Genomic DNA, 23,376 nt, shown 5'->3' on the forward strand with positions numbered 1-23,376 from the left:
AACACGATTTCTAACAAACTGGAATTTAGTAATTCCTCAAGTTAAAAGTAACTTTTTGAACAACTGTTATATTTAGAGCATCTTTTAAGTGGAATTAACTGCCTTATGCAAATAGAGAACTAGCTACAATTCCTTATTTTAGAAAACATTTAAAAGCCTAACTACACAGTTTTTAGTTATTGTAAATATTGTAAGAGAGCATTGTAAGTTTTGATTTGTTGATTTTTGTCTATGTGTGTGTATAACTAATACATAGTGTGTGTGTGCCATCTTGTTGCCACAACTGGCTCTTGTCACCGAAACCTTTTTTCAGTTTCATAGCTTTGTTTCTGAGAGCATGTCCAACACTGCAGGTCTTAATGCTCAATTCCGATTTTTTGATCAAATCCAATTTTTTTGCTTGTTCACACTACAGATAAAATATGACAGCAAACGCGCTCTAGTGTGAACCCTCAAAGCGGCCCGCATGCGCAAAAGAAGACGTCACACACAACGCGCTCTGTTTAGACCCAGACCGAACAGTATTGTTTGACTAATGGCCTTAATATAAAGACTTGTTTCGGACTTTACATTTCCCAATTTTGCTTTAAGTTATAAAGTTATTTTGTTATTTACATATGGCCTAATAATGATCCTTATTGCTGTTTTAGAGAGGAGCGGTGCTTCAAAGGATAGTTGCAGATTTCTGTCAGAATCTGCAGATTATACAGTACAAATAAAATGTTCACGTTTCTCCAACGTTGTCTTCCCAACAGTTTCACTGGATGGCCAGGAAGCCTTCACGGTGTCTTCTTGGGCGCTTATACATTTTATGTTTTATATAAAAATCAAGATATGGACCTGTGTGTCGGTGCTCATGAACAACTGTTTTTTATTGCTCACAGGATATCCAGCACAAACATGATTTATAGAATATGATACGACTTTAAACAGACTATAAAGTGTTTAACTTGTTTTTAACCTGTTTTAGCAAGCTCATGGTCCGAATGCTTTCTTGTGCCAACAATATCTGCTTTGCCCAAAACATTAACAAGAGGAGTCTACAGACAGTCTCATTCAACATGATAATTACATTTACTTTGATTAGATTTTTGATCAGAAAACAGTCAACTGTTAGCAAAATCACATATAGATAAACTGTTTTAGCACTGATTATCACTTTAAAAGGTTGGATGTTAAACTCTTTTACCCTCTCTCTGATGTAATTAGAGGTAAGCTCATTACATCCTCAATTTCTTTCAATCCCACCTCTCCCAACAGTAGAAACTATTGGTGGAATGTCATATGTGGTAGATCACTATTGATGAAACACTACTAGAAAAGATTCAGATCCAGTTTTTTGTTTGTTTGTTTTTGAATTAATTATACCCATTCTGTGAAAATAAAAGAGTCTGTTTGAAAGAGAGTGCCTCAGAGTTTGTTGATATTTCTAGCCTGTGTGTATCCGTTCTAAAGAGCACCTCTTCCATATAATGGAGTGCAGACAATAAAAAAACATATACACTCAGGACAATAAGAGGAGACGCACCAGGTGGAACACACAGCTGTAACTAGAAACATGATGAGAAAGGGGAAGTAAACACAACAAGAGTCACAGAAAGCCACAGTTACTGGGGGGGAAAAAACAGGAAGATGCGACTGAACGAGAAACAAGGGTTAACTTAACATAGAGGACCAGACAGGGGAACATGGAAAGCAAAAGACAAGTGCAGATGAGACTGTGGTACCAGGGAACACAGAACAAACCAGGAAAGACAACCTCAAACAAGTGTTTGTTATTAACATTAGGCACATTGAAAGCTGAGTATGAGTAGCGGTTGGTTGACAGTTTTGAAATTAGACTTCAAGGCTTGAAACAATAAAATGACAAATGATGCTTCATGCTATATTGTACTGAACAGTCCTAACTGAAACAATATGAGGTCAAAATGAAGATCAGAACAGAATAGTCACTAGTCTGTAAACTCCCAATAGTGAGCAATAATTCATGTGTTAATGAACCAGAACCATCAAAAAGAAAGTCTTCTCTGGCCAGCAGCTGATCAGTCTTCTTTCGATGCTGCTGCCTCTGTACAGTTTACCAGCTCAATCTCTGCATCTTCCTTTGCATCGTCCTGCATGTGTCTACATAGAAAAGAAAAACAGATAAAAACAGTCATTTTTTTCTCTCATTTGTTAAGAGTAAAATAAAGCATCAGTAATTTAAGACAGCAACATTGACATGACTTTTCCATGTTTTACTTTTCTTAACAAAATCCAGTACTTGTCAAGAACAAAATATAATAAAAGGGCACCAAGTTCAGTTCCTTGGAATTGTCATTCTGAATGCCTATTGTTACGGGTTCAGATATTGAGGGTGAGCACAAAAACAATAATGGTCCAGAAGAGCTTCGATCAAACAATGATTTTAATGAACACACGCGTGGGGAGATGAACACTGCCCGGAGACAGCATCGATCTCCGCCCAATAATACACAAACGGTTGTTTTATACCATCAGGGTTTGGTTTATGACGCCCCCTCATGCGTCAAACAGATACAATTCACATACAATAATATTGACGACTTTCGACATATATGGAAAGAGCCTTCACTCCGTCTCGAGGCCAGGTGCCGACTCTCACTTATCTCCTGCAGCATGCATTTGCAAACTGTTATTCGAACTCCTAGCCTAAACATGAGCCCAACTGTTGTCTGTGTGTGTATGTCGACCTGCAACGCACTCAGCCTCACCCCGCCCATTGGTGCTTCTAACCTTTTCCCAGACAGAAGCTCTCAGTGGTATGTGTAATAATCTTAACTAAAAGTATGTGTGATCTATTGAATAAATGTTTTACCAAAATGCCCCTACTCAAGGCTTAATAAAAGAATGTAAAATATGAGTTGTGTAAGCGTGTTCTTTCCATAGCTCAACATCCCTTACACCATGTATTGTCTGATCATAGCGCCAAACAAAGTTCACGACCTTCAACTACCTGACTGAGCTTCAATTCTTTAAATAAACACAGAAATGCAAAGTGTATATAAAATGATTACAACTACACCTGTAATGAAAAGGTTAGTACGTGATTATGATAACACCAGTAATACAAATTATAACATAATGCCAACAGCTTCAATCAATGTTTTTGATGAGAATAAGAATTAATGCAATGGTTAATGATAATGGTTATGAATAGTAGCAGTAAAATATTTCCCTGATCTCCACACTATCAACCTTATTGCTGATCGATTCCACTTGCACTTGTATTACAATCAACTGATTTCAGTTTGTGTGCCAGAGGAGGAAAATAGTGGCACAGTCTGCAAGGTGGATATTCTGACCCCACTCTGATTTCTTTTGCATAAAGAACAAGAGCGCTGCTGCTCTAGGACAGCTTCCACTCTTTGCAAGCGCTTGCACAGACAGCATACTAACACTAAGCTAGACAAGAACCCAAAGTGATGATAAAGCTGAGTGACCCCATCCCAGAAGCCAGACCCTGAACTTCAACAGGGAACAATCTGATGAGCAGTCAGGCTGCAGCCTCTGTTTTTAATTGTTCATGTTTCTAAAGTAGGATAACTGTTGTGATTGCTTTGAATCACAGCCAATAAGAACCCAATGAGAATCGATAAGGAGTTGGATTCCTAAGTGATATCGATAACAGAAACAAAGTGCTAATTTCTTATCTTATTCCCATCCCTACTGAATATCTTGACAGTGAGGCAGGTTTGGTCTGTTTGTTGGTATGTGTTCACAGTTTATGTCTATGGTGAGCTATTCCTGCTCTGCACTGGGGCAGGGATAGCTCAGTAGGTAGAGTGGTAGCCCCATGATCGGAAGGTCGGGGGTTCAACTCCACTGAACGGCTACCCTGAGGTACCCCTGAGCAAGTTACCGTCCCTACACACTGCTCCCCGGGCGCTGCATTGGTGGCTGCCCACTGCCTCACTGGGTGAATGGGTTAAATGCAGAGGAACTATTTCCCTATGGGGACTAACACATACACATTACATTACATAGCAATAAAGTACTTCCAGGATACAGATACTTTGAGATTAAATTTAACTTATGACTCATGTTTGAATGTTACTCTCTGATTTGCTTTTTTGCTGTCTTGTCTATACCGTACCTTCCCTCTTCAACATCAACAATGTTTTCAGGCAGACGGACATTGAGTGTCTCGGGGAGCAGGAAGACCAAGCTGCCGCTGATAATTCCAGTGCCAGCAAAGATCAGAGGGGGCAGAAGATGCCAGACATCATTCAGCAGCATGATCAGTGGAGCCAGGGAACTCCCAATCCGACAGATACACGAGGTGTAACCTATACCACATTGCCTGCCCAACAACACAACCAGGAACTATGGTTTTAATGCTGCATCACAAAGTACATTTACTGCATAAAATTTGTAACTAAAAGAGCATTATTTCTGCGCACTTGATGTTAAATGGTGATGCTTCAGAACCCTCAAGGGGTTATACCTGAGGACAGTTGGGTAGAGTTCAGCCGAATAAAGGAATGCGGTGGTGAAAGCTGCCTCAGAGAAACCTTTTGCCACAACAGCAATGCATGTACGAAGCACAGAGAACTCTGAGCAAGAAACAGATCAAAGATGTGTAAGGTATCAGAAACCTTGGAGTGGATTTATGAAGCTAACTAAAACTAACTAAATAAAGAAAGGTCTGCAAGTCTCATTTACTTTAAGTGTAAATAGGGCGGGAAGTTATTTAACCTAGAGGAATGAATGTGTTTATTCCAATCAGAGATCCTGTTATGATTAGAAACCACGCCTGGCCATTTCGTCGACCAATCCAGTCCAAGATGAAGAAGGCGAAGACTTTGGCAGGAACTTCAATGGCACCATAGATGAAATGAGTGAGGTAGATATTGACTCCAAAACCTGAGATCTTGAAACTAATCCCATAGTACAGGAAAGCAACAGCAAACCTGGAGGTTCAGCAACACAAAATGAAACACACAAATACATGAAATGACAACAGTAGCAAGTAGTGCTTTCGAAGAATGACTTGATACCAGAAGAATCCAGAGACAAGTGTGATCTTCCTCAGCTTAGGTGTTTTGACCAAATCCAGATAGGAGTGGTTCTTCTCAGCCACCTCAGAAACCGTCACCTTCACCAGAACCTGCAGTACGGAAAAGTAAAAATATGTATTTTAAAAAGTGCAGTCAGCTGCTCACTTATTTCCCAAGGGGTCACCACAGTAGATGGATTGATATGTTTGAATTGGCACAGATTTGATGCCAGATACCCCTTGGATGAAACACTCAGCTTGTGACCTTCTGGTGCTGAGCGTGTCTATTCTTGTTCTTGAATTAGAGATCTTTTGCAAGAAAAGCAAATCCATTAACTATTGAATTCAATTCTATTTTCTTTTAATTCAGGTTTATTTGGCTTGCCTTGAGGCACCTGCTGATGTGATTTGACACCATTTTATTAAAATTAATTGAATAACAACAATAGTAATTGCAATATTAATTGAGCTACTCTTTAAAGTTTTTGGACCATTTCAAGTTGCTATGCATCAATACAACTGTTAATAATATGTATGATAAAATCCATAGTACATATGCAAAATTGCCAAAAAAATAAACCTGGTACAATAAACCAAAAAAGTTTTTTTGTTTTGTTTTGTTTTTTTGTTTTTTTCGTCTGGACTTGCTTCACCTGCGCCGTCGCCGCTTCCCTAACGGCTGGCAACCTGGATTGTCTCATTACTGCTACTGGCTCTGCTGTCAGCCTCCAGAACTGCTCTGCCGCCAGCGCTGGCTCCACAGTTGGCCTCCTGAACTATTTTTCCATGCAGTCAGCCTCCTAAAATGTTTTGGCCTGAAATCCTGTGCTGTCAACGTCCAGGACGGGCCCTTGAACTGCTCTGTTTTGCACTTGTGCCGTCAAACCTCCAGGCGAGCCCTCTGAACTGTTTCTGGAGTTCCAGTGCCTTTTGTGAACTTTTTGTTTTGGACAATTGCACTAAGGTGTAAAGCTTGATTGTAGGTTAAAAATGGTTTGGGGGGATTGAAAGCTTGATTAACAGACATCAACATCCTGATGCTTTTTCCAGTGTAAAAGCAATCGTATTTGAAATGCTACTCTAAACCTTATATAGCTGTAGATGTTAATTTTGCACACAAGTAACATTAGCTTCACCTCACTATCCAGTTTGGATATGTATTCATTCTTCCCATTGACTTTAGCACACTGAATCAGATACTTCTTGGCTTCCTCTACTCTCCCATTAGCCAGCAACCACCGGGCTGATTCAGGAAGCCACCTGAAGTGAGGCAGAAGAAACTGGATTTTAAAAACACACAGACAATAACATGTTTTCTGTTAGTATTGAAATGGAAACTCCTTACCACCAGGGAATGATGGCAGTAATGCAGGGCACTGTCACTGCTAAAGTCAAATGCCTCCAGTCTCGTATAAAGTAGGCCAGGAGGGCCAGAAACATGTTCCCAACACTCCAAGATAAACTCATAACAGTACCAGCAAAGGTACGGTGCTTTATATCTGTCCATTCAATACCTGAGGAGGAAGTAAAAGAAAGTGTCTGAGGTCATGTTTCAACATGAATATCTCAAAAACTATTAAAGATAAAAGCCTGAAATTTTACTTGTCTTTGTTACATCAAATAATGTCTCACTAATGAATAGTTAAAATATTTAAAAAAAGAAAATAATCTAGCAGTCCTGCAAAGTCCCACGTTTGATCACACACTAATAAAAAAAACGTAACATTGCAAAAGACAAATACTGACAATGTCTGAAAAATATATAGTTATACTTTGCAGAAATGCAAGAGAAAATGTAGAATATGTTTTTAAATTTGATGCCTTCAGTGAGAATCTACAATGTAAATAATGATGAAAATGAAGTAAAAACATTAAATGAGATGGTGTGGGTAAACACATTTAATTATTTTTCTACATTTTTGCAGGCGCTGTAGGAGTTTTACAATGCCCATGTCATGTCCGCTCGCTGCTTTCGCAGAATCGCGTTCGGAACAGGTTGTAGTCACTGGGTGCAAAGTCCAGACTATAGGGTGGGTAGGCGGGCGATGAACTTCCAACCGAAGTCTTGCAGGAGAGTGACAGTTTGACGGGCGACGTGTGGACGCGCGGTGTTATGGAGAATGCTTATGCACAGTGTGCGCAGTGCGGGCATTGCGCAACTGTGTTTTCGGACCGAAAGGGGATATTGTTGGTGACTTTCTGCCTGTTGGGACCACAAGAAATGCTGACAGGTACTGTGAAACACTGGAAAAAACTCAGAAGGGCATTTCAGAACTAGAAAAGAGGAATGGTGAGCAAGGGCATATATATCACATCTTTCTGGCTGACAAACCTGTGAATTACACAGTATGCCAGAGCTACTCCCAACCTAACGTGGACTTTGTAGGTCTCCGACTAAAAGCAGGCTAATATTGCTCTCAACACTCACCCACCAGTGCCAAAAGACACCTTCTGCATAATAGAACACAAAAAGCATTTGCAGACTGCCGTTACATTTCTCTCTCTTTAGACCACTAACGATCAAATCAATGCATAATGATGAAACATATTTTTGAAGGAAAGAAAGAGTTGATATGATTTAAAAAGTTATATTTTTATGAAGAATAATATCCAATAAACAAAAAACATTGCACAACACTTCACAGCAGGTTTTACACTGATTAAAGGGGTACTGTAGAAATGTATTTAAGTGAAATTTAAGTGAATGGACATTAGACTTTGTGTTTCATAAATTTCTTACCGAGGACCACACCAATGATTGACATCCCACTGAGGGCTGCACGTGAAATTTAAGTGAATGGACATTAGACTTTGTGTTTCATAAATTTCTTACCGAGGACCACACCAATGATTGACATCCCACTGAGGGCTGCACCACAGACTGCTCTGGAGATTGCAAACATAGTGTAGGAAGTGGAGAAGGCAGAAGTGGCTCCTAATGTCGTGGAGGCAATGAAAGCCACCAGAATCATTGACTTACGACCAAACCTGCAACATACAAATTTTAGCAATGAGTTTCAACTGTATTAGATGAGCTAGAACTGCAGGATAATTTCTGGGTTTTTTTACATTCCAAGGACATTTTCGTTTTTTTGCATTAAAGGTCATGTAATGAGATTAAACACATTAGCATGGCACTAAATGGACCTTACAGTTGCAGCAATGCGGCTTATAATGTCACTTGTTAGGCGTGTCTTCTGTAGATCAAGAAATTACTTAATTAGTTGAAAAAAATCAATAGACCATGAAATATGACAAATGTGACTCTGTAGAAAATGAATGGACAGATGGATGAATGGATGGAGTCCCTATGATATCAGCCAGATTTTACTGATTGTGTGGCACCAGAAATGATTCTAAAAATTAATCGCATCACACGAAATATGAGCTCTGTGTGTGTGTGTCTGTCTCATGTGACATGTTGAATAATCCCAAAATGTTAGTTACCTAATAAGTCCATGTCAGTGATTACAAAAACAGTCTCCACATGACTTTTTTTTACTTAAGTACAATCTGGACCTACCCCCAAGCCCCTCCACATCTCCCTTCCACTTCCTAACATAAGCAGACATGCTTGTTTTTCTTATCAGTGCAGTAGCAGCTGACTTTGTCTGAACAAAGGCTGGTTGTAATAATGAGTCACAGGACAACAATGACGTAGTGCAATGCCTTGCTTAGATGAAGAAATATCTGTGTTAATCTAATTGTTATAAAGCCATAATTTTAACTAAACTAATTACAGCTGAATTAAATGGTCTGGGAAGGCATATCCATAGAGGGACACATAGACCTCTACCGGTTAGGCAAAGGCAACCTGACTGCCATTAGATATCAGGATGAAATCATTGTTAGACCCTATACTGGTACAGTGGATCCTAGGTTCCTCCTAGTGTATGACAATGGCCGAATGTGGTAAGAGTATACAGTTCCTAGAGGAACTGATACCACTCTCCGCCACACTCGCCTGATGTAAATCCAACAGAACACCTCTGGAATATTATGTTTCAGTCCTTCCAATGCTGCCAGGTTGCACCTCAGACTGTCTTAGGAGTGCCCTGGTCCAGGTCTGGGCGATGATCCTGCATGACAGCATCTGTCATCTCATGAGGAACATGCACCGTGCATGCATACTTGTACTACTGAGTACTATTTTGCATTGCTGCAAAATAAATTTGGTAAAATGGAATAGTCCGCTGCATCATTTTTTCCACTTTGATTTTTGGGATATCTTTGAATTCAGCTGTATGTAGGTTGATCATTTTCATTCCCATTAAACATTGGGGCATGCTTTCATTTCCAACATATTACCCAATCCATATCTGTTTAGATATCGAACACATTTTTTTCCCAAATGAAATCTGCCCCATTCATTTTTTTGAGCAGTGTAGTACTTTTTCACTGTCTGTGGCACAGTTCACTATATCTGATTCAGCAGCTCCGTGTTTTATTACCTTGTTAAGTATCAACCTTTTTGAATATGGTTGCTCAATTTATTATAGTAGTAGTATGAATCTTCCTACTATTTGGACATTTTTAAAACTGTGGCAGGGAACCCATTCAGTTGTTTACACTCAAGAATAGCTCTTGGCTCTGCATCACTCAGAACGTCTCTACATGGAAAGACCACTATATTTCACAAAGGTAAAAGAAGGACTTCAGGCTGCAGAGCTTAAGTGAAGGGTCAGGAGCAGAAGAGACGGTAAACCATTTGTTATTATGTGAAATGTTTCAGTTTTAAGTTTTATTTGTCATATATGGATAACATCACTACCGTGCCTACTATTATACCGTGACAAGTACCATGACAAACAGTACTGTGTCTACTGTCTGTCCCAGGTGAACCAGGGTTAGGTGGATCAGGGCTTGCATGCAGCCCAGGTATAGAGTAGGTCTCTACTGGAGAAGGAAGGTGTTGGTGCTCAGCAGCTGGCTGGGCTGGGGAAGCCTCATGGAACCTCCTCCTTGGAGTTGGAAATAGTTGACTTCCTGCCGCGTGCCAGCTGCGCTGCCAAGTGATCGTCTGACTGGGTTACAGCAATCTCGAGGGCCTCGCGGCCAGGAGGGCGGGGTTGGTCTGCTATCACCAGCTGGCCATCCACTCAACAAACCTTTCTCGTACTACCACGTCCAGCAGTCACACTTCTCCTGGTGTGGGGCCTGGCTGCACCCACCTGCCTGCAACATCATGCAGCCCCTAGCGAGGGGCATGTCTCCCGGGAGGGCGGGTAGAAACACCCGCCCTCTCACATCATCTATAACTGACTGAGACAGGACTCTCTTCCAGACACTAAACCAAGGCACAATGTACATTTCAAATTCCTTTAATTTTAAATATGTTTATATTGTCTATCCTGTAAAATAGTCAGATGTCTATTCATATTAATGTACAGAATTCACCTGCTTGCTGCTACTACTGCTACTACTGCACATTCACCCAATGTATATACTTTATATATATATATATATATATATATATATATATATATATATATATATATATATATATATATATATATATATATATAATGTTCTTCCTCTACACCCCCCCCCCATTTTTGCACATGTCGAGGAGCGTGTCAGGTTACATTTCACTGTGTGTTATACTTGTATAACTATGCATGTGACAAATAAAGAACCTTGAACCCTGTCTGATCCTCCCGGAAGCAGCGGCGATGGCCCTCTGGGGAGAGATCCAGTCAGCCCAAGATTGCCCTAACCATGACAGGGAGGCTAACGGTGTGTTCACACCGAACGCGATGGACGCGAATAAAACGCCCCTAATTTGACGCGTGTACATTCGCGTCTCAACGCGTGTCCAAGAAAAATCCATCACGCGCGTCAAATTTTGACGCGCGTGAACCGGAAATGTGGGAGGAATGTGGGAGGGAGTTGTGCCAGACCGGTATCTTTGCAAGATGGCAGCTATCGAGCTAGCGCTTGAAGAGAGAGTCTCCCTTCTCTATGTACTGTGGAGAGCAGAGCAGCAGCGTAAAAGACGTCCTCGCCGTACCTGGGTCCATCAGGTCCTCCAGAGGCGTGAGCAGTTTGGTGAGTTTCACCACTTGCTCCAGGAGCTGCGCCTGGATGACGGCCGATTCCAGCGCTATCACCGTCGGCCAGTTTGAGGACCTGCTTTCCCTCGTCGGTCCCAGCATCGCCCGCCTAGACACCAACTACAGACGCTCAATCCCACCTGCAGAGCGCCTGTCCGTCTGCCTGAGGTTAGTAAAACTATTTAATACGGTAGTCCTTTATTGATATCCAGCCATAAACTGTTCAGACTGCTTCCATCAGGAAGGAGGTTCTGCAGCATCCGGTCCCGTACCAGCAGACTGAGAGACAGATTTTTCCATCAGGCCATCAGACTGCTGAACACGTCATAGACACCTCAGCTTCACTACTGGAACTTCAACATTATGCACTCCACACTGTATATAAATGCCACTTGTTTTGCACATATTCAACTCTGTATATTTTATATATTTTATTATTATTATTATTATTATTATTATTTTATTTTATTTTTTTACTATTTAATTTGTAAAAATGTGTATACACACACACACACACACACACACACACACACACACACACGTAGGAAAATATTTAGTATACACATCCAGAAATGCATATACTATTATATATTGTACATATATTTATTAGTTTCAGGTTGGCCATTCTTGTATTTTGCTCGTTTGTGTTGTTGTGTTTGCACATCTCTGTTGCTTGTGGGGCTCGCACACAAGAATTTCACTCGCATGTGCTGTGCCAGTGTGCCTGCACATGTGATGTGACAATAAAAAAAAAAAAATAAAAAAAAAGTGATTTGATTTGATATCTGTGCTAATATGCTAATCCATCCAGTTATACACTGCTAACATGGATGTGCTATGCTAACAGTGAATACTGTCGGTGTTTACTGAAAGCAAACTGTGGTACAGAGACGACTCTTTATAATATTTCTAGTGATACTCAGAAGGTCTCATCAAGTCCCGATTTAATTCGATTTACGCTGTTATCAGTGTTTGCATGATAGCATGGCTGTGGTGTCACATCAATGTATGCGCTCGGTGTTTGCTGATATCAAACTGTAGCATTAGGACCACTGAGTTAACCTTTGTAGTGATACTCACTCCTTTTTATTTAGACCTGGTTTAATTCTGGGATAGTTGAATATTTGTATATAATCCCTGCAGCTGTCAGACTCTATAGCAGGGGTCACAGCCTTTATTAAAACAGAGTTAGATAAAACTGTGAACAGTTTGGTTCATCTTTAGTTACATGGTTCTATCTTGATAAGCTGTCTTATCACAGATTAATTTTTCAAAAATATTAATGATTTAAGCAAGGAAAGGGCTACATGTCAACATACAACTCTTTATTTCTATTAATGTCTTACTTCATTCCTGCCTGATTGACATGTTTAGGAATTGTGAGTGATTGGCTCACTGTAGTTGTGAAAGTTGCTACCAATCAAATTATGATATATTAAAGTTAAAATAAAACACAACTGTTTTAGATATTATCTAATATACATTTTGTAATTATCCTTATAATTACAAAAGGTTTTATGTAAGATTCATGTTTTGTGATTTAAATCTGACATCACAAAAGTATTTTGGAATTTGAATAATGTATTTTGTAACTGCAGTACACATAATACTGATTTTGAACAATTTTGTCCAGGTTCCTTGTCACCGGGGACTCCTTCAGGACCATCGCGTTCAGTTTCAGAGTCGGTGTGTCCACGGTGAGCGAGACTGGCGGTCCATCACAGAGGGATTCCAGGAGCGCTGGAACTTTCCTCTGTGCTGTGCAGCTCTGGATGGGAAGCACATCCAGACAAAGGCACCCCATATATCATATAGGAGACGCACACATTGATATACACTAAATATTCATTTCATTTCTTTTTTGTGGTGCCCAAATTGATGCACCTGCTTGATTTTGTTTAAACAATTATTTCACACTTTCTGTAAATCCAGTAAACTTCTTTTCACTTCTCAAATATCACTGTGTGTGTCTCCTGTATGATATTTAACTGACATTTTTTATTGTAACAACCAACGATTTATACAGGAAAATAATGTCTATTAACAAGGTTGCCCAAACTTCTGCATCCCACTGTATTAGTATATTTTGTCATTAGTATAATATGAAATAAATTCTACATGTGTCAAGTCGTGTGCCAACATTTGCTGTGTAGTAGAACTGAGACATTAGTCATTATAAACATTTATTTGAAATAATATTAAAAGTCTCAAACAGAAAAACATTAAACATAAATATATAAAATATAAGAATTTACAGAGAGACAGGAATAAAAAGGACCCAGCTGCTCTCCAGAGCAGGAACAAGGCTGAGGAGGAAATGCTCCATTGGAGACTGGTGTGGCCTCTTCAGGGACTCCAGGATGGCCAGCTCCACCGCCGATGGACCGTCCTGGGACCCGTCCTCCTCTGTGGGCCTGTAAAACAGCACAAAACACAAAGAAATGAGAAGGCTGCTACTAGATTTTAATTTCAACATTGAAAAAAAAAAGAAAACAATAACAGGATATAATCAGATTGGTTGTAGATATTTAGTAAAGGTGATCACAAGGGAATCCCACCGACTAAAAAGGTATCAGTGCTTGCTGTACATATCTGTGGGTGCAGCAGCAGGAGCTCAGGGACTGGGGAGCCAGGAGAAGCAACAGGGGATGCTCTGCTGCAGAATCAGTTGGTTCTATCAATATAGTATTAAATGTTAACAGGTTGGATATAATAATCGTAGAGTAGACAGTGGTCCCTCATTTATTGCAGGGGTTCTCAGAATAACTAGCCCCTGGTCACAGTTCTCACAATTGATTCTCAAAGTGCAAACCTTTGTAGATTGCAAAACGTAAAAGTATTATTATGCCGCGGTTTGTCTTCATCTGCCCGCCACTTTCGTGCGCCTTTTTCCCTCACCGTGCAGGTGTCTATTTCCGAATGAGGGTCTTAGTTATGGGTGTTTTTGTGCTGTTTTTTCTATTGGACGCGATGGTTATCAAAACCAAACGTGATAAATTTGGCAAGCGCAGGAGACACGACATGGAGGAGATTTGTCAATCAGGCTGCAGAATGCAATGCTGTACTGTGCAATAAAAAATCAGCGAAAAAGCAAAGCAGTGACGGATGAACAGCGGGACCACTGTGTGCTGTTTATTAATAAACAATAAAATATATTCCTAAATGACAACATGCATAAAAGCAGAACGGTATTTGTACGTCAGTGGGAAAATAGCGGTGGCTTGCTAGCTTTTGTGCGGCTTCCCCGGGTCAGTGAAAACTTTCAAAAGAGAAATGAATGAACTTACCAGGTTGCCCGATCTCTTTACACATCTTCCTCCAAGCTCGGTCCTTTTTATTCCTGTCTCGGTACTGAAAGCAGCTGGTGTTGTACAGCTCCGAGTTGTTTGCTACCGCATTGATTAGCCTTCCCCTCCATTGAAGTATGAAAGGCTTTGGCTGGATCTGCCCCTTTGACCTAGGTAACAGCCACGTCACCAGGCTCCTGATTGGTTGTCGCGGCGCGATTTGACGCTGGAGTTCAGATTTTTCCAACTCGAGCGGTAGACGCGAAACGCGCGTATGCACAAAATGCAACACAAAAACTCACGCGCGTGGTTTTATTCGCGAGTCAAACGCGCCAGACGCGCTACACTGACGCGCGTTTCACGCGTTTTGGCGTTTTGGCGTTTTGGCGACGCAAATCTGCTTCCGAATTTTCGCGGGACCCGCAATCGCGCGTCAACGCGCCTTTCCATTGACTTTACATGTAAACCTGACGCTCTATTCGCGTCCATCGCGTTCGGTGTGAACACGGCTACCTGGACCTCCCCTAACAGCAGTGTCAAGGCCCATTCCTTGCCCAGTTATGGGCACACCTCTCACTTTGGTTTAGAAAATCTCAACTAAAGCCTCTGAATCGTCGCTTTCCTCTATTTGGTGGAGCACCACTGGCAGGAGCCAGAGTGACCAAAAAGGTTTGATGAAACCGTTTGCATCTGCCTGAACCTGCAGTTTCTTTAGCTGTTCACTATGCACAGCCACCTGCTCCTGGTGCATCACCGCCAAATCTTCCACCATCTGCATTTCAGCTGCCCTCTTCAGCTCGCACGCACCACACAGCTTTCTCCTCTGGGCATTGTCAGCTACTGAAATAGGGAACCCAACCCCTCCCCTGTAGCTGAGCCACAAAACACCCCGCCACACTGCCTCTGGGACCAAGCCCCAGGTAATGCTTGAGTCCTCCCCCTCGTCCCAAGTCTTTGCTTCCTCCCTCTGTCAGTGGGATTAAAGAGGTCCTCAAAGTGTTCCTTCCACCGCCTTCCACAGTATCCTCAGTTGAAGTCAGCGACACTCCACTCGCACTGTACACATTGTTGGTAGAGCAACTCTTTAACCTTCTGAGCTGTGTTCCGCTTGGCCTGCTGGTGCCTATCAGCTGCCTCTGAAGTCCTACAGGCTAACCAAGCCTGATACGACTGGTTCTTCTGCCTGATTGCTCCCTGCACCACAATAACATTACCTTAATTTTATTGCACAAAAGGATGAGAGGGCGATGATAAAGTGGAGACTACTCCAGGACAGAAATAACTGCCTTACACTGTTAACACAACTTCGGCTCTTCACAAGCACCTGCACAGACAGCATGCTAACGCCAAGAATCCAGAGTGATGTTAAAGCTGAGTAAATGCTGAGCCCAGCCCAGCACTGTGATAAAGTGAGCCGTCATTTGCCATGAAGCCGCTGCTGAACTTAAACAGGTAACAAACTGATGAGCAGTCAGGCTACAGCCTCTGTTTTTACATGTTCATGTGTCCAAAGTAGAAACACTGTGGTGATTGCTTTGAAGTGTCTTTGTGCTGGTTTTCATGTTTTGTTGGGCTGTCGGCTTTGTGTTCATACCTAAATACAAAGAGAAAGATGTGTGTTGGGATTTGTGTTGATGTGTGGGGCTGTAGCTTGTTGTTTTTTTATTGTTAAATAGTATTTATGAGACATTGTGTTGCAGATCATTTTACAGAGAAACATGAAAGCAACTTAACAAGTAGTATAACGTATGTCTGGGTGTAATGTACGGCATTACTTTTAAGAATTTTTTTTAACATGCATAATAACATTTTTACTTTACTTATCAATAAGGGAATCAATAAAGAATTGAATCGATAAGTGATATCGATAATGGAATCAGAATCGCTAAGTTCTCATCCCTACCAACCACCTTGTGGCCATAGCTCAGTGCAGAAGCCCCAGCAATAGAAGTGCTGATCATGGCCCACCGAGGCCTCAGCCGGGCATTCCCAGTGCACCCTCACTATACATTTGGGTGCGCCAGGTTTTGGTTAGCACCCTTCCCCACCACCTGATCGAACTCACCAATAGGCGGTGGTCAGTTGACAGCTCAGCCCCTCTCTTCACTGGACTGTCTACAACATACTGCTACAGATCTGATGATACGCTTTGAAACCACCGACTGGGATATATTCTACATTTTTGCTTGTTGTTTGTATGTTATTTACATTGCTTTTCTTAAAGCATGTTGATACTTCTTTCTCAGACATAGACTGTATAAATTCACCTGCAGTTTGGATTACAGGGCCAGATGATCCTGAGGGTTTAAAATAACAATGAATACTGAAGAACTCACTTGTCAGAAAGCTGTCCAAACATAATGGCTCCACATGTGACCCCAAGAAAGAAATAAGTAGCCAGAGCTTGATTCAGGTGTTTGTTGTCGCACACCAGATCCCACTGCAGAGATACAACATACAACAGGCAGTTAACAAGCAGATAAAAAACTGAGGTTGTGATCACAGAATGACAGGTTAAGTACCTTTGATTATGGCAGCAATGACACCAAGAGAATTACATTTATCTGTCAAGAGACTATATTCATTTCTGTTTCTTCAGTAGTACACTGTTGTAAATTCCTTTTTTTTTTTTTTTTTTTTGCTCAAACAATTATTTGCGTATATAACATTAGAGGTAATTCCTTAGCCTCTCCTGGAAATTTATTTAGCACTTCCTCACATCTGATCAAATTCCTGCCACAAGCACAAGGCTGACAACTTGGAAAAATGAAAAAAAAAAAAAGTTTTTCAAATAATTCATTATGGTGGGGCGTGGTCTGTGGTGCCCGCATCCTTAATCACGTCCGCCGAGTTAAAACACGGGGACTCAGGTGTTGGTGTGTGCTGTGGTGTGATGTGAGCTAAATAAATGGCTCATGAGTACGATCTGTGGTCCCACGGTGCCTTAATTCTACCACACTGGTGCCGAAACCCAGGAGGTGACACGGTGGGTCCTTACCGGAGCCAGGGAAGGGAGGAGCTGGCCCAGATGCTGGCTGAAATGGCGGCCACAGTCGTCGGAGGCACGCCACAGACAGGAAGAGCTACGGGACCAGGCTGGGCGCCACCTGGGGCGAATTGCGGAGCTGGCAACGCTGCTCCAGGCGTGGTCGACACCACTGCTGCCAACCTGGTGGTGGGGAAGCGGTGGAGGAGCTGTGTGGGGAACCTCGGCAGCCGGAGGCGGGGCATGAGGCGCGCGGGGGTCCGGCCGGATGGCTCCCCGGCCACGATTGGGCAATGGGGGTATGTGGTGGGGCGTGGTCTGCGGTGCTGTGCAGGGAGGTCGGACGCATCCTTAATCACGCCTTGCCGAGCTAAAACACGGGGACTCAGGGGTTGGTGTGTGTTATGGTGTGATGTGAGCTAAATAAATGGCTCATAAGTACAATCTGTGGTCCCGCCATGCCTTAATTCCATCACATTCATATAGATTGATAGATAGATATACTGGTAACACTACACGCCCTTAGAACTTCAGACTCGGGGTTCTCCTGGCCAGGGCATCTGTATACCATAAGGGTCCCTAGGCTAAACCACCCATGCTAACCAAACCTACCTCAGATATGCGTAAGAGACAGATAATTGAAGCCACTGGCTTGATCGTCACTCGGATTAACAAGTTCTGCGTCAGTTGTTGAGGAACCAGGAAACACTGATGAGAAGTCGACTACTGGAACAAGAAGCCTTAAAATGGGCAAGACATGACAACAGGGCATAAAACCCCAGTGGAAGCGTTTACATGAAGAAGATGTGGGACCTATGGAATCTTCAATATCCAGCATTTAGAGGGACTGCGAAACAACTAGTAGCTCAGTGTTCAAAAATTTCAATAGAACTGCTATCACAGCTGGAGATCAATGAGGTACAACACAAATGCTATGGCAAGGGGGAACCAAGATGTCAGGTCAGATACCCATCCGAGATTAGGTACCAAGCCCCAAGAATGACAGAAGGAGCGTTGAGTGCGACATCCAAGAAAGAGTCTCTAATATGAGAAGGTGAACAGCACCAGGCACCAACATTATTCATGCCTACTGGCTGAAGAAGCTGCCTGCTCTCTATGAGCGTCTGGCAGCACAAATCAACCTGCTGGTAGTCAATGAGAGACACCCAGAATGGTCAACTGAAGGCCGAACAGTGCTGATCCCCAAGAATCCCCAGAAGGGACCGGTCCTATCCAACTAGCAGCCAAAGAAATAATAAGGGATAATAAGCTGGCCAAAGGAGAAGAGCCACTGATATCAAGACAGTGAAGCACCTGACCATGCATGGAGGGTTTCACTGCAAGTCCAGCACCCTGAGACTGTACGCTAAGCAGAAGGAGGGCAAGGACTGGTGAGTGTCAGAACCATTGTCCAGGAGGAGACAACAAGCATCCATGAGTCCCTGAGAAAATCCAGCACATAACAGCAGGGGGCAAGATGCTTACAGACAGGGAACACCATTACCAAGTGGCCAGCATAGTACACAGAAACATCTGTGCTGAGAAGGCCTGGAGTCCCTAGATCAAAATCGGACACGCCCCTTGGGGTGGTTGACAATGACCGAGCCAAGATCCTGTGGGAATTCCAGTTACAGACAGACAAACTGGTGATGGCTAACCAACCAGACAGACTAGTGGTGGATAGACAGAGGTAGACTGCCGTTGTGATAGATGTAGCCATACCGAGCAATAGCAACATCAAGAGCAAGGAACACGAGAAGTTGGAGAAGTACCAAGGGCTGAGAGAAGAACTTGAGAGGATGTGGAAGGTGAAGATAACAGTGGTCCCAGTGGTAATCAGAGCACTCAGTACAGTGACCCCCAAGCAAGGCGAGTGTAACCAGCAGATCCCAGGAACAACAACTGGGATATCTGTCCAGAAGAGCGCAATCCTAAGAACAGCAAAGATGCTCTGCAGGACCCTCAAGCTCCCAGGCCTCTGGTACAAGACCTGAGCTTGGAGGATAGACCGTCCAAAGGGGCGAGAGGGGAACTTTATATATATTCTGTTCTAAATTAGTATTTTTCATCTCACAGTCTTAAGTACTAATCAAGGTTCAGGTCCAATCACAGTACAGAAACAACTCTTCCTAAAATCATCAATAACCTAAAGATCAACAGTGAGAGTTTCACTTTTAGGTCTGTTTGATCTTACAGCTGCTGTTAACAACTGTTGATCATAAAATTATATTTCAAAGGCTCCAAGACTCAGTTGGTTTGGGGGTCAGGTTCTTTATTGGCTTTCATCTTATCTAAATACAGAAGTGTTTGTTTCAGTTTTACATTACAAAATTTAGTCAGCTCCTCAAGGTCAGGCATTGGTCCATTAATCCCCCTTTTTTCCCCGTCTGTCTTTTTATGTCATAAAAATAGATGTGTGGCAGTGGTAGAGAGTGGCCCAAATTCAAAACTCAGCATAGATAATGAAAGTCAACTGGCAGCTGGCAGCAACAAAAATGATAATAATAAAAAAAACAACAAGAGGCAAAACAGACTGATAGAACACACCATGAGAGAGGATGCAACATTTTTACACCATGACACCAAGACAAGTTCCTCATTTGTGTACAAATGTTAGTTGCAATGATGATGTTAACTGCTGGATGTCTTAAAACATTTTAGAACTGAATATTGACAAGACAGAAATATTTGTTGCATTCAAAATGCAACACAGATAATCCTTAATGGTATGTTTAAATTTGATATCACCGCAGAGTTTAAGTCACTTCATTGCCTCTCAGTACAATATAGAATTACTTTTAAAATCCTGTTAGTGACTGACTTGCACACTTTTTATAGTTTAGTCAGACGTCTCAGGTCATGAGGTGCAGATCTCCAGAATTAGGTTTCCAAAATCAGATTTAAGTGTGCTGAAGGTGCCTTAAGCTATTGTGGTCCTGTTCTTTTGGAACAAGCTGCCTGCAGGCATGAGCTCAGTTACAACTGTGCACATATTCAGAAACAGACTCAAAATGTTTTTTATTGAACCAGGCTTACACTTCATACGTGCTGTTGATTTGCTTTGGGGTTTTTTGTTTTGTTTTTCTGCTTCCATTGCATTAAGGCACTGTAAACCTACAGAGGTTTTATGTTTTTGTCTTCTATGTTCAGTACATTGAACTTACATGTAATGAAATGTGTTAAGTAAATAAAATAGGCATTGCCATTGCTAAATGGGCCTACTTGACACTGGCTAAGGAAACCCAAGGGTGAACCTGGGTTCCTATTAGCTTGAAGTAAATAGGAAGTCAGCAGTGGCTCATAAAAACCACTCATTACATCTCTGAAAACCAGCAGAAGAAAAACTACAGATATTAGCTTAAGCAGAAGTATAGATATTCTTCACTTAAGTAGAAAACTGAGATACTCTCAGCTTCTTTACTCAAGTAAAAGCATGAAAGTACAGTATAATAGTATAAAAGTGTAAGCATAAATAGGAAGTGGTTATTTCTACCAGCTAAATTAATGTCATGCCATATTAATTTTCAGTTCAATTCAATTAAATGTCATTTATATGGCCCCGAACAACAGTTGCCACAAGGCAATTTATATTGTTAGGTAAAAACCCTACACTAGTACAAAGAAAAGCTATATATATGTGTGTGTGTGTGTGTGTGTGTGTGTGTGTGTGTGTGTGTGTGTGTGTGTGTATATATATATATAGCTTTTCTTTATTTATTTGTAGCAGAGATAAATATTTATTGTTCCCTATATTGTAGACAGGTGATTTTGCCTCCACACCTAAATACAAATAAATAGAAATGTTAACAGTTTAGTATAGTGCTATGAATGATGCATAAATTCACTATCTGGGACACTATACGTTCAGTTTGAATTGATGCCCAGGAGGGGCACAGTGGTGCAAAATGATTAATGTTTCCTTTCAAATGTGTTAATCTAACAATAATAAGACTGGATCATTACTGGTTCTATTCAGACATCATTAATTTGATTTTAGTGAGATTTGGTCAATCATAACCAACAGCTATTGTGTTATCAGTAATGTTTTGTCTCTCTTTGTTGATTAAGTTTGAATGGAAACAGACTCTGGATAAATCAGTAACTTTGTTCTATGAATGCTCAGTAATATAATGCAGTGAGTTGTTATGAAGTGCAGCGTGTAGAGAAAAAAATCAATGTTTTCCTTCTTATTAGTAGAAGTTTTTCTTAGTAGAGATTTTCTTGTGCTAATCATTTGCGATAAAATACTCTAACAGAGCTTAGATTTTCATCCTTACCTCTGTGGCAGTTGTAGAAAGAAACTGTGACTGGTCGTAGACCCATCCATGTGGACAAGGTGCAGACTGGTTTCCTTGGCTGATGTTAAAGGCTGGAAGGGGACTGTAAATCCTGCAAGAGCTAAAGGAGCCATCGTCCTGGCGGGGAATCCTAAGGGAAAGCACCTCAGAGTCCCAACTGTCCTTCTCATTTTCTTGTGTACTCTGAAGGGAACAGCGGTGAGATGGTATGACTGAGATGAAGTTGTGCAGGAGAAAGTGGAGTGGAAGGATGGCACGGGGAAGACACAAGATAAGCAGGACCAGGAACTGGAACTTGGAGAACCCACCAACATTATCCAAGATCTCCTCAAACCTCATGATGGTGAGACAGAAGGGCTGAGGGTTTGTGTCTCCAGAGTTCTCAAATCAATGTGTTATTCTTTGCTTTCCATCTAATGCCGTGTCTCTCTCTCGTGTGGTGATGAAGCACAGAGAGAGCTTTTTTAAGAGTGTGTGTGCGTGTGTGCGTGTGTGTGTGTGTGTGTGTGTGTGTGTGTGTGTGTGTGTGTGCGTGTGTGTGTGTGTGTGTGTGTGTGTGTGTGATGTCACATGTAAAATCATTCACTGTTGCAGGGAGAAGAAGCAAGTCTTGCTATTGGAAAAAAAGAAAAAAACTTTGTTAACATTAGAATACCTTTAAATTAGGTTCATGTGAAGTTATATTTAGGTTAAGGATAATGCACACTTAGGGGCCAAGTTTATGTTCATGTATGTTGTATGTTTAGCTTATTGTAAGTTTAGGTAAAGATTAGTTTCTGTTTTATGTGATGTCAGAGTCAAAGTTAGAATAAGATGGCTCTGATTTTCTCTGCATTGAATAAATGTTACTGCATATTACTGCAAGAATAAATGAATCACACTGATCTGAGCCCTATACCATGACGCAAGTTCAACATATCCAGTTCACTTACCCAAACATTGGCAATCAGGATAAGCAGTCACATGAAGCTGGTTATCAACAGTTTCCCCAGCGTGTTCACATCAAATGGCTGGCATTGGGTGCATCTGACCAATCACAAAGGAACCTTTCACAGATCATATGACTCTTCTTCCACAGCAAAGTTTTCCTTATTAGTGACAGCTAATGCATCAAATGGTACCAAAATTCTCTAAACATCATAGAAATATGCCAGTCAAATGCAACACTGTTGAAAAGAAAAACTAATTAAAATGCCATAGAAAATCTTTTAGTTGATCTGGTGATTTAGTGCATGCAATAAGCATTTTAATTCCATTTAATAGTTTTATCACTGAGTGTGACGGTTCCACATTTTACGTAAACAAGTCAACTAAGGCATTTGTTTGATCACTTAGATATAAAAAGCTTGATTTATATAAATATATTATGTTTATAGTTATAAAATGATTCATTTTTGTTGAATCAAGTAAAATTCAGATCAGATCGATGTGTGTTCACCCAATGAGAAGTGATTACTTTCAGCACTGTGATTCTTTCATTACTAACTAACTCCACACCCTGGAAAAAATTAAATTCAAAGCAAGCAGGAAAGTTGGATAGCTGGTAAACTAACACATCTTCTGAGCTACCAGTTGTGGAACTACTTTTTTACATCCTTAATAGCAAGGGTAAGTACTGTAGGTCTCAGAAGGCAGTGAGTCCTATAATTTCAGTCTTAACATTTCTGCCACACTGAGACAATCTTTACACATACCTACACAATGAAAAAACTACTAGAAAATATTGGAACATGTC

The 23,376-nt window shown here is 41.3% G+C and overlaps 1 protein-coding gene across 1 annotated transcript; it reads right to left on the minus strand.

The window, feature by feature from the left end:
• Positions 1–845: 845 nt before the first annotated feature.
• On the minus strand, positions 846–22,629 carry slc22a7a (solute carrier family 22 member 7a). Its single transcript, XM_082536497.1, has 11 exons — positions 22,574–22,629; positions 21,621–22,254; positions 16,694–16,797; positions 7,851–8,005; positions 6,363–6,531; positions 6,154–6,277; positions 5,019–5,128; positions 4,717–4,931; positions 4,466–4,574; positions 4,115–4,321; positions 846–2,124 (listed from the first exon to the last, which is right to left on the minus strand). Exons 2-11 carry the CDS (start codon positions 21,978–21,980, stop codon positions 2,043–2,045), a joined length of 1,635 nt encoding a protein of 544 aa, XP_082392623.1. The 5' UTR covers positions 21,981–22,254; positions 22,574–22,629; the 3' UTR covers positions 846–2,042.
• Between the last annotated feature and the right edge of the window lie 747 nt (positions 22,630–23,376).

The sequence above is a fragment of the Aulonocara stuartgranti genome (genome assembly GCF_965226115.1).
Source record: "Aulonocara stuartgranti genome assembly, chromosome: 6".
NCBI classification, from domain to species: domain Eukaryota; kingdom Metazoa; phylum Chordata; class Actinopteri; order Cichliformes; family Cichlidae; genus Aulonocara; species Aulonocara stuartgranti.

Excerpts from the sequence above, each read along its gene's own strand:
- slc22a7a (XM_082536497.1), bottom strand. The coding sequence starts at position 21,980 with ATGAGGTTTGAGGAGATCTTGGATAATGTTGGTGGGTTCTCCAAGTTC. Across the intron at positions 8,006-16,693 it reads TTTGGACAGCTTTCTGACAA|GTTTGGTCGTAAGTCAATGA; the intron begins GTGAGTTCTTCA and ends TGTATGTTGCAG. Across the intron at positions 4,322-4,465 it reads CTCTACCCAACTGTCCTCAG|GCAATGTGGTATAGGTTACA; the intron begins GTATAACCCCTT and ends GTTGTTGGGCAG.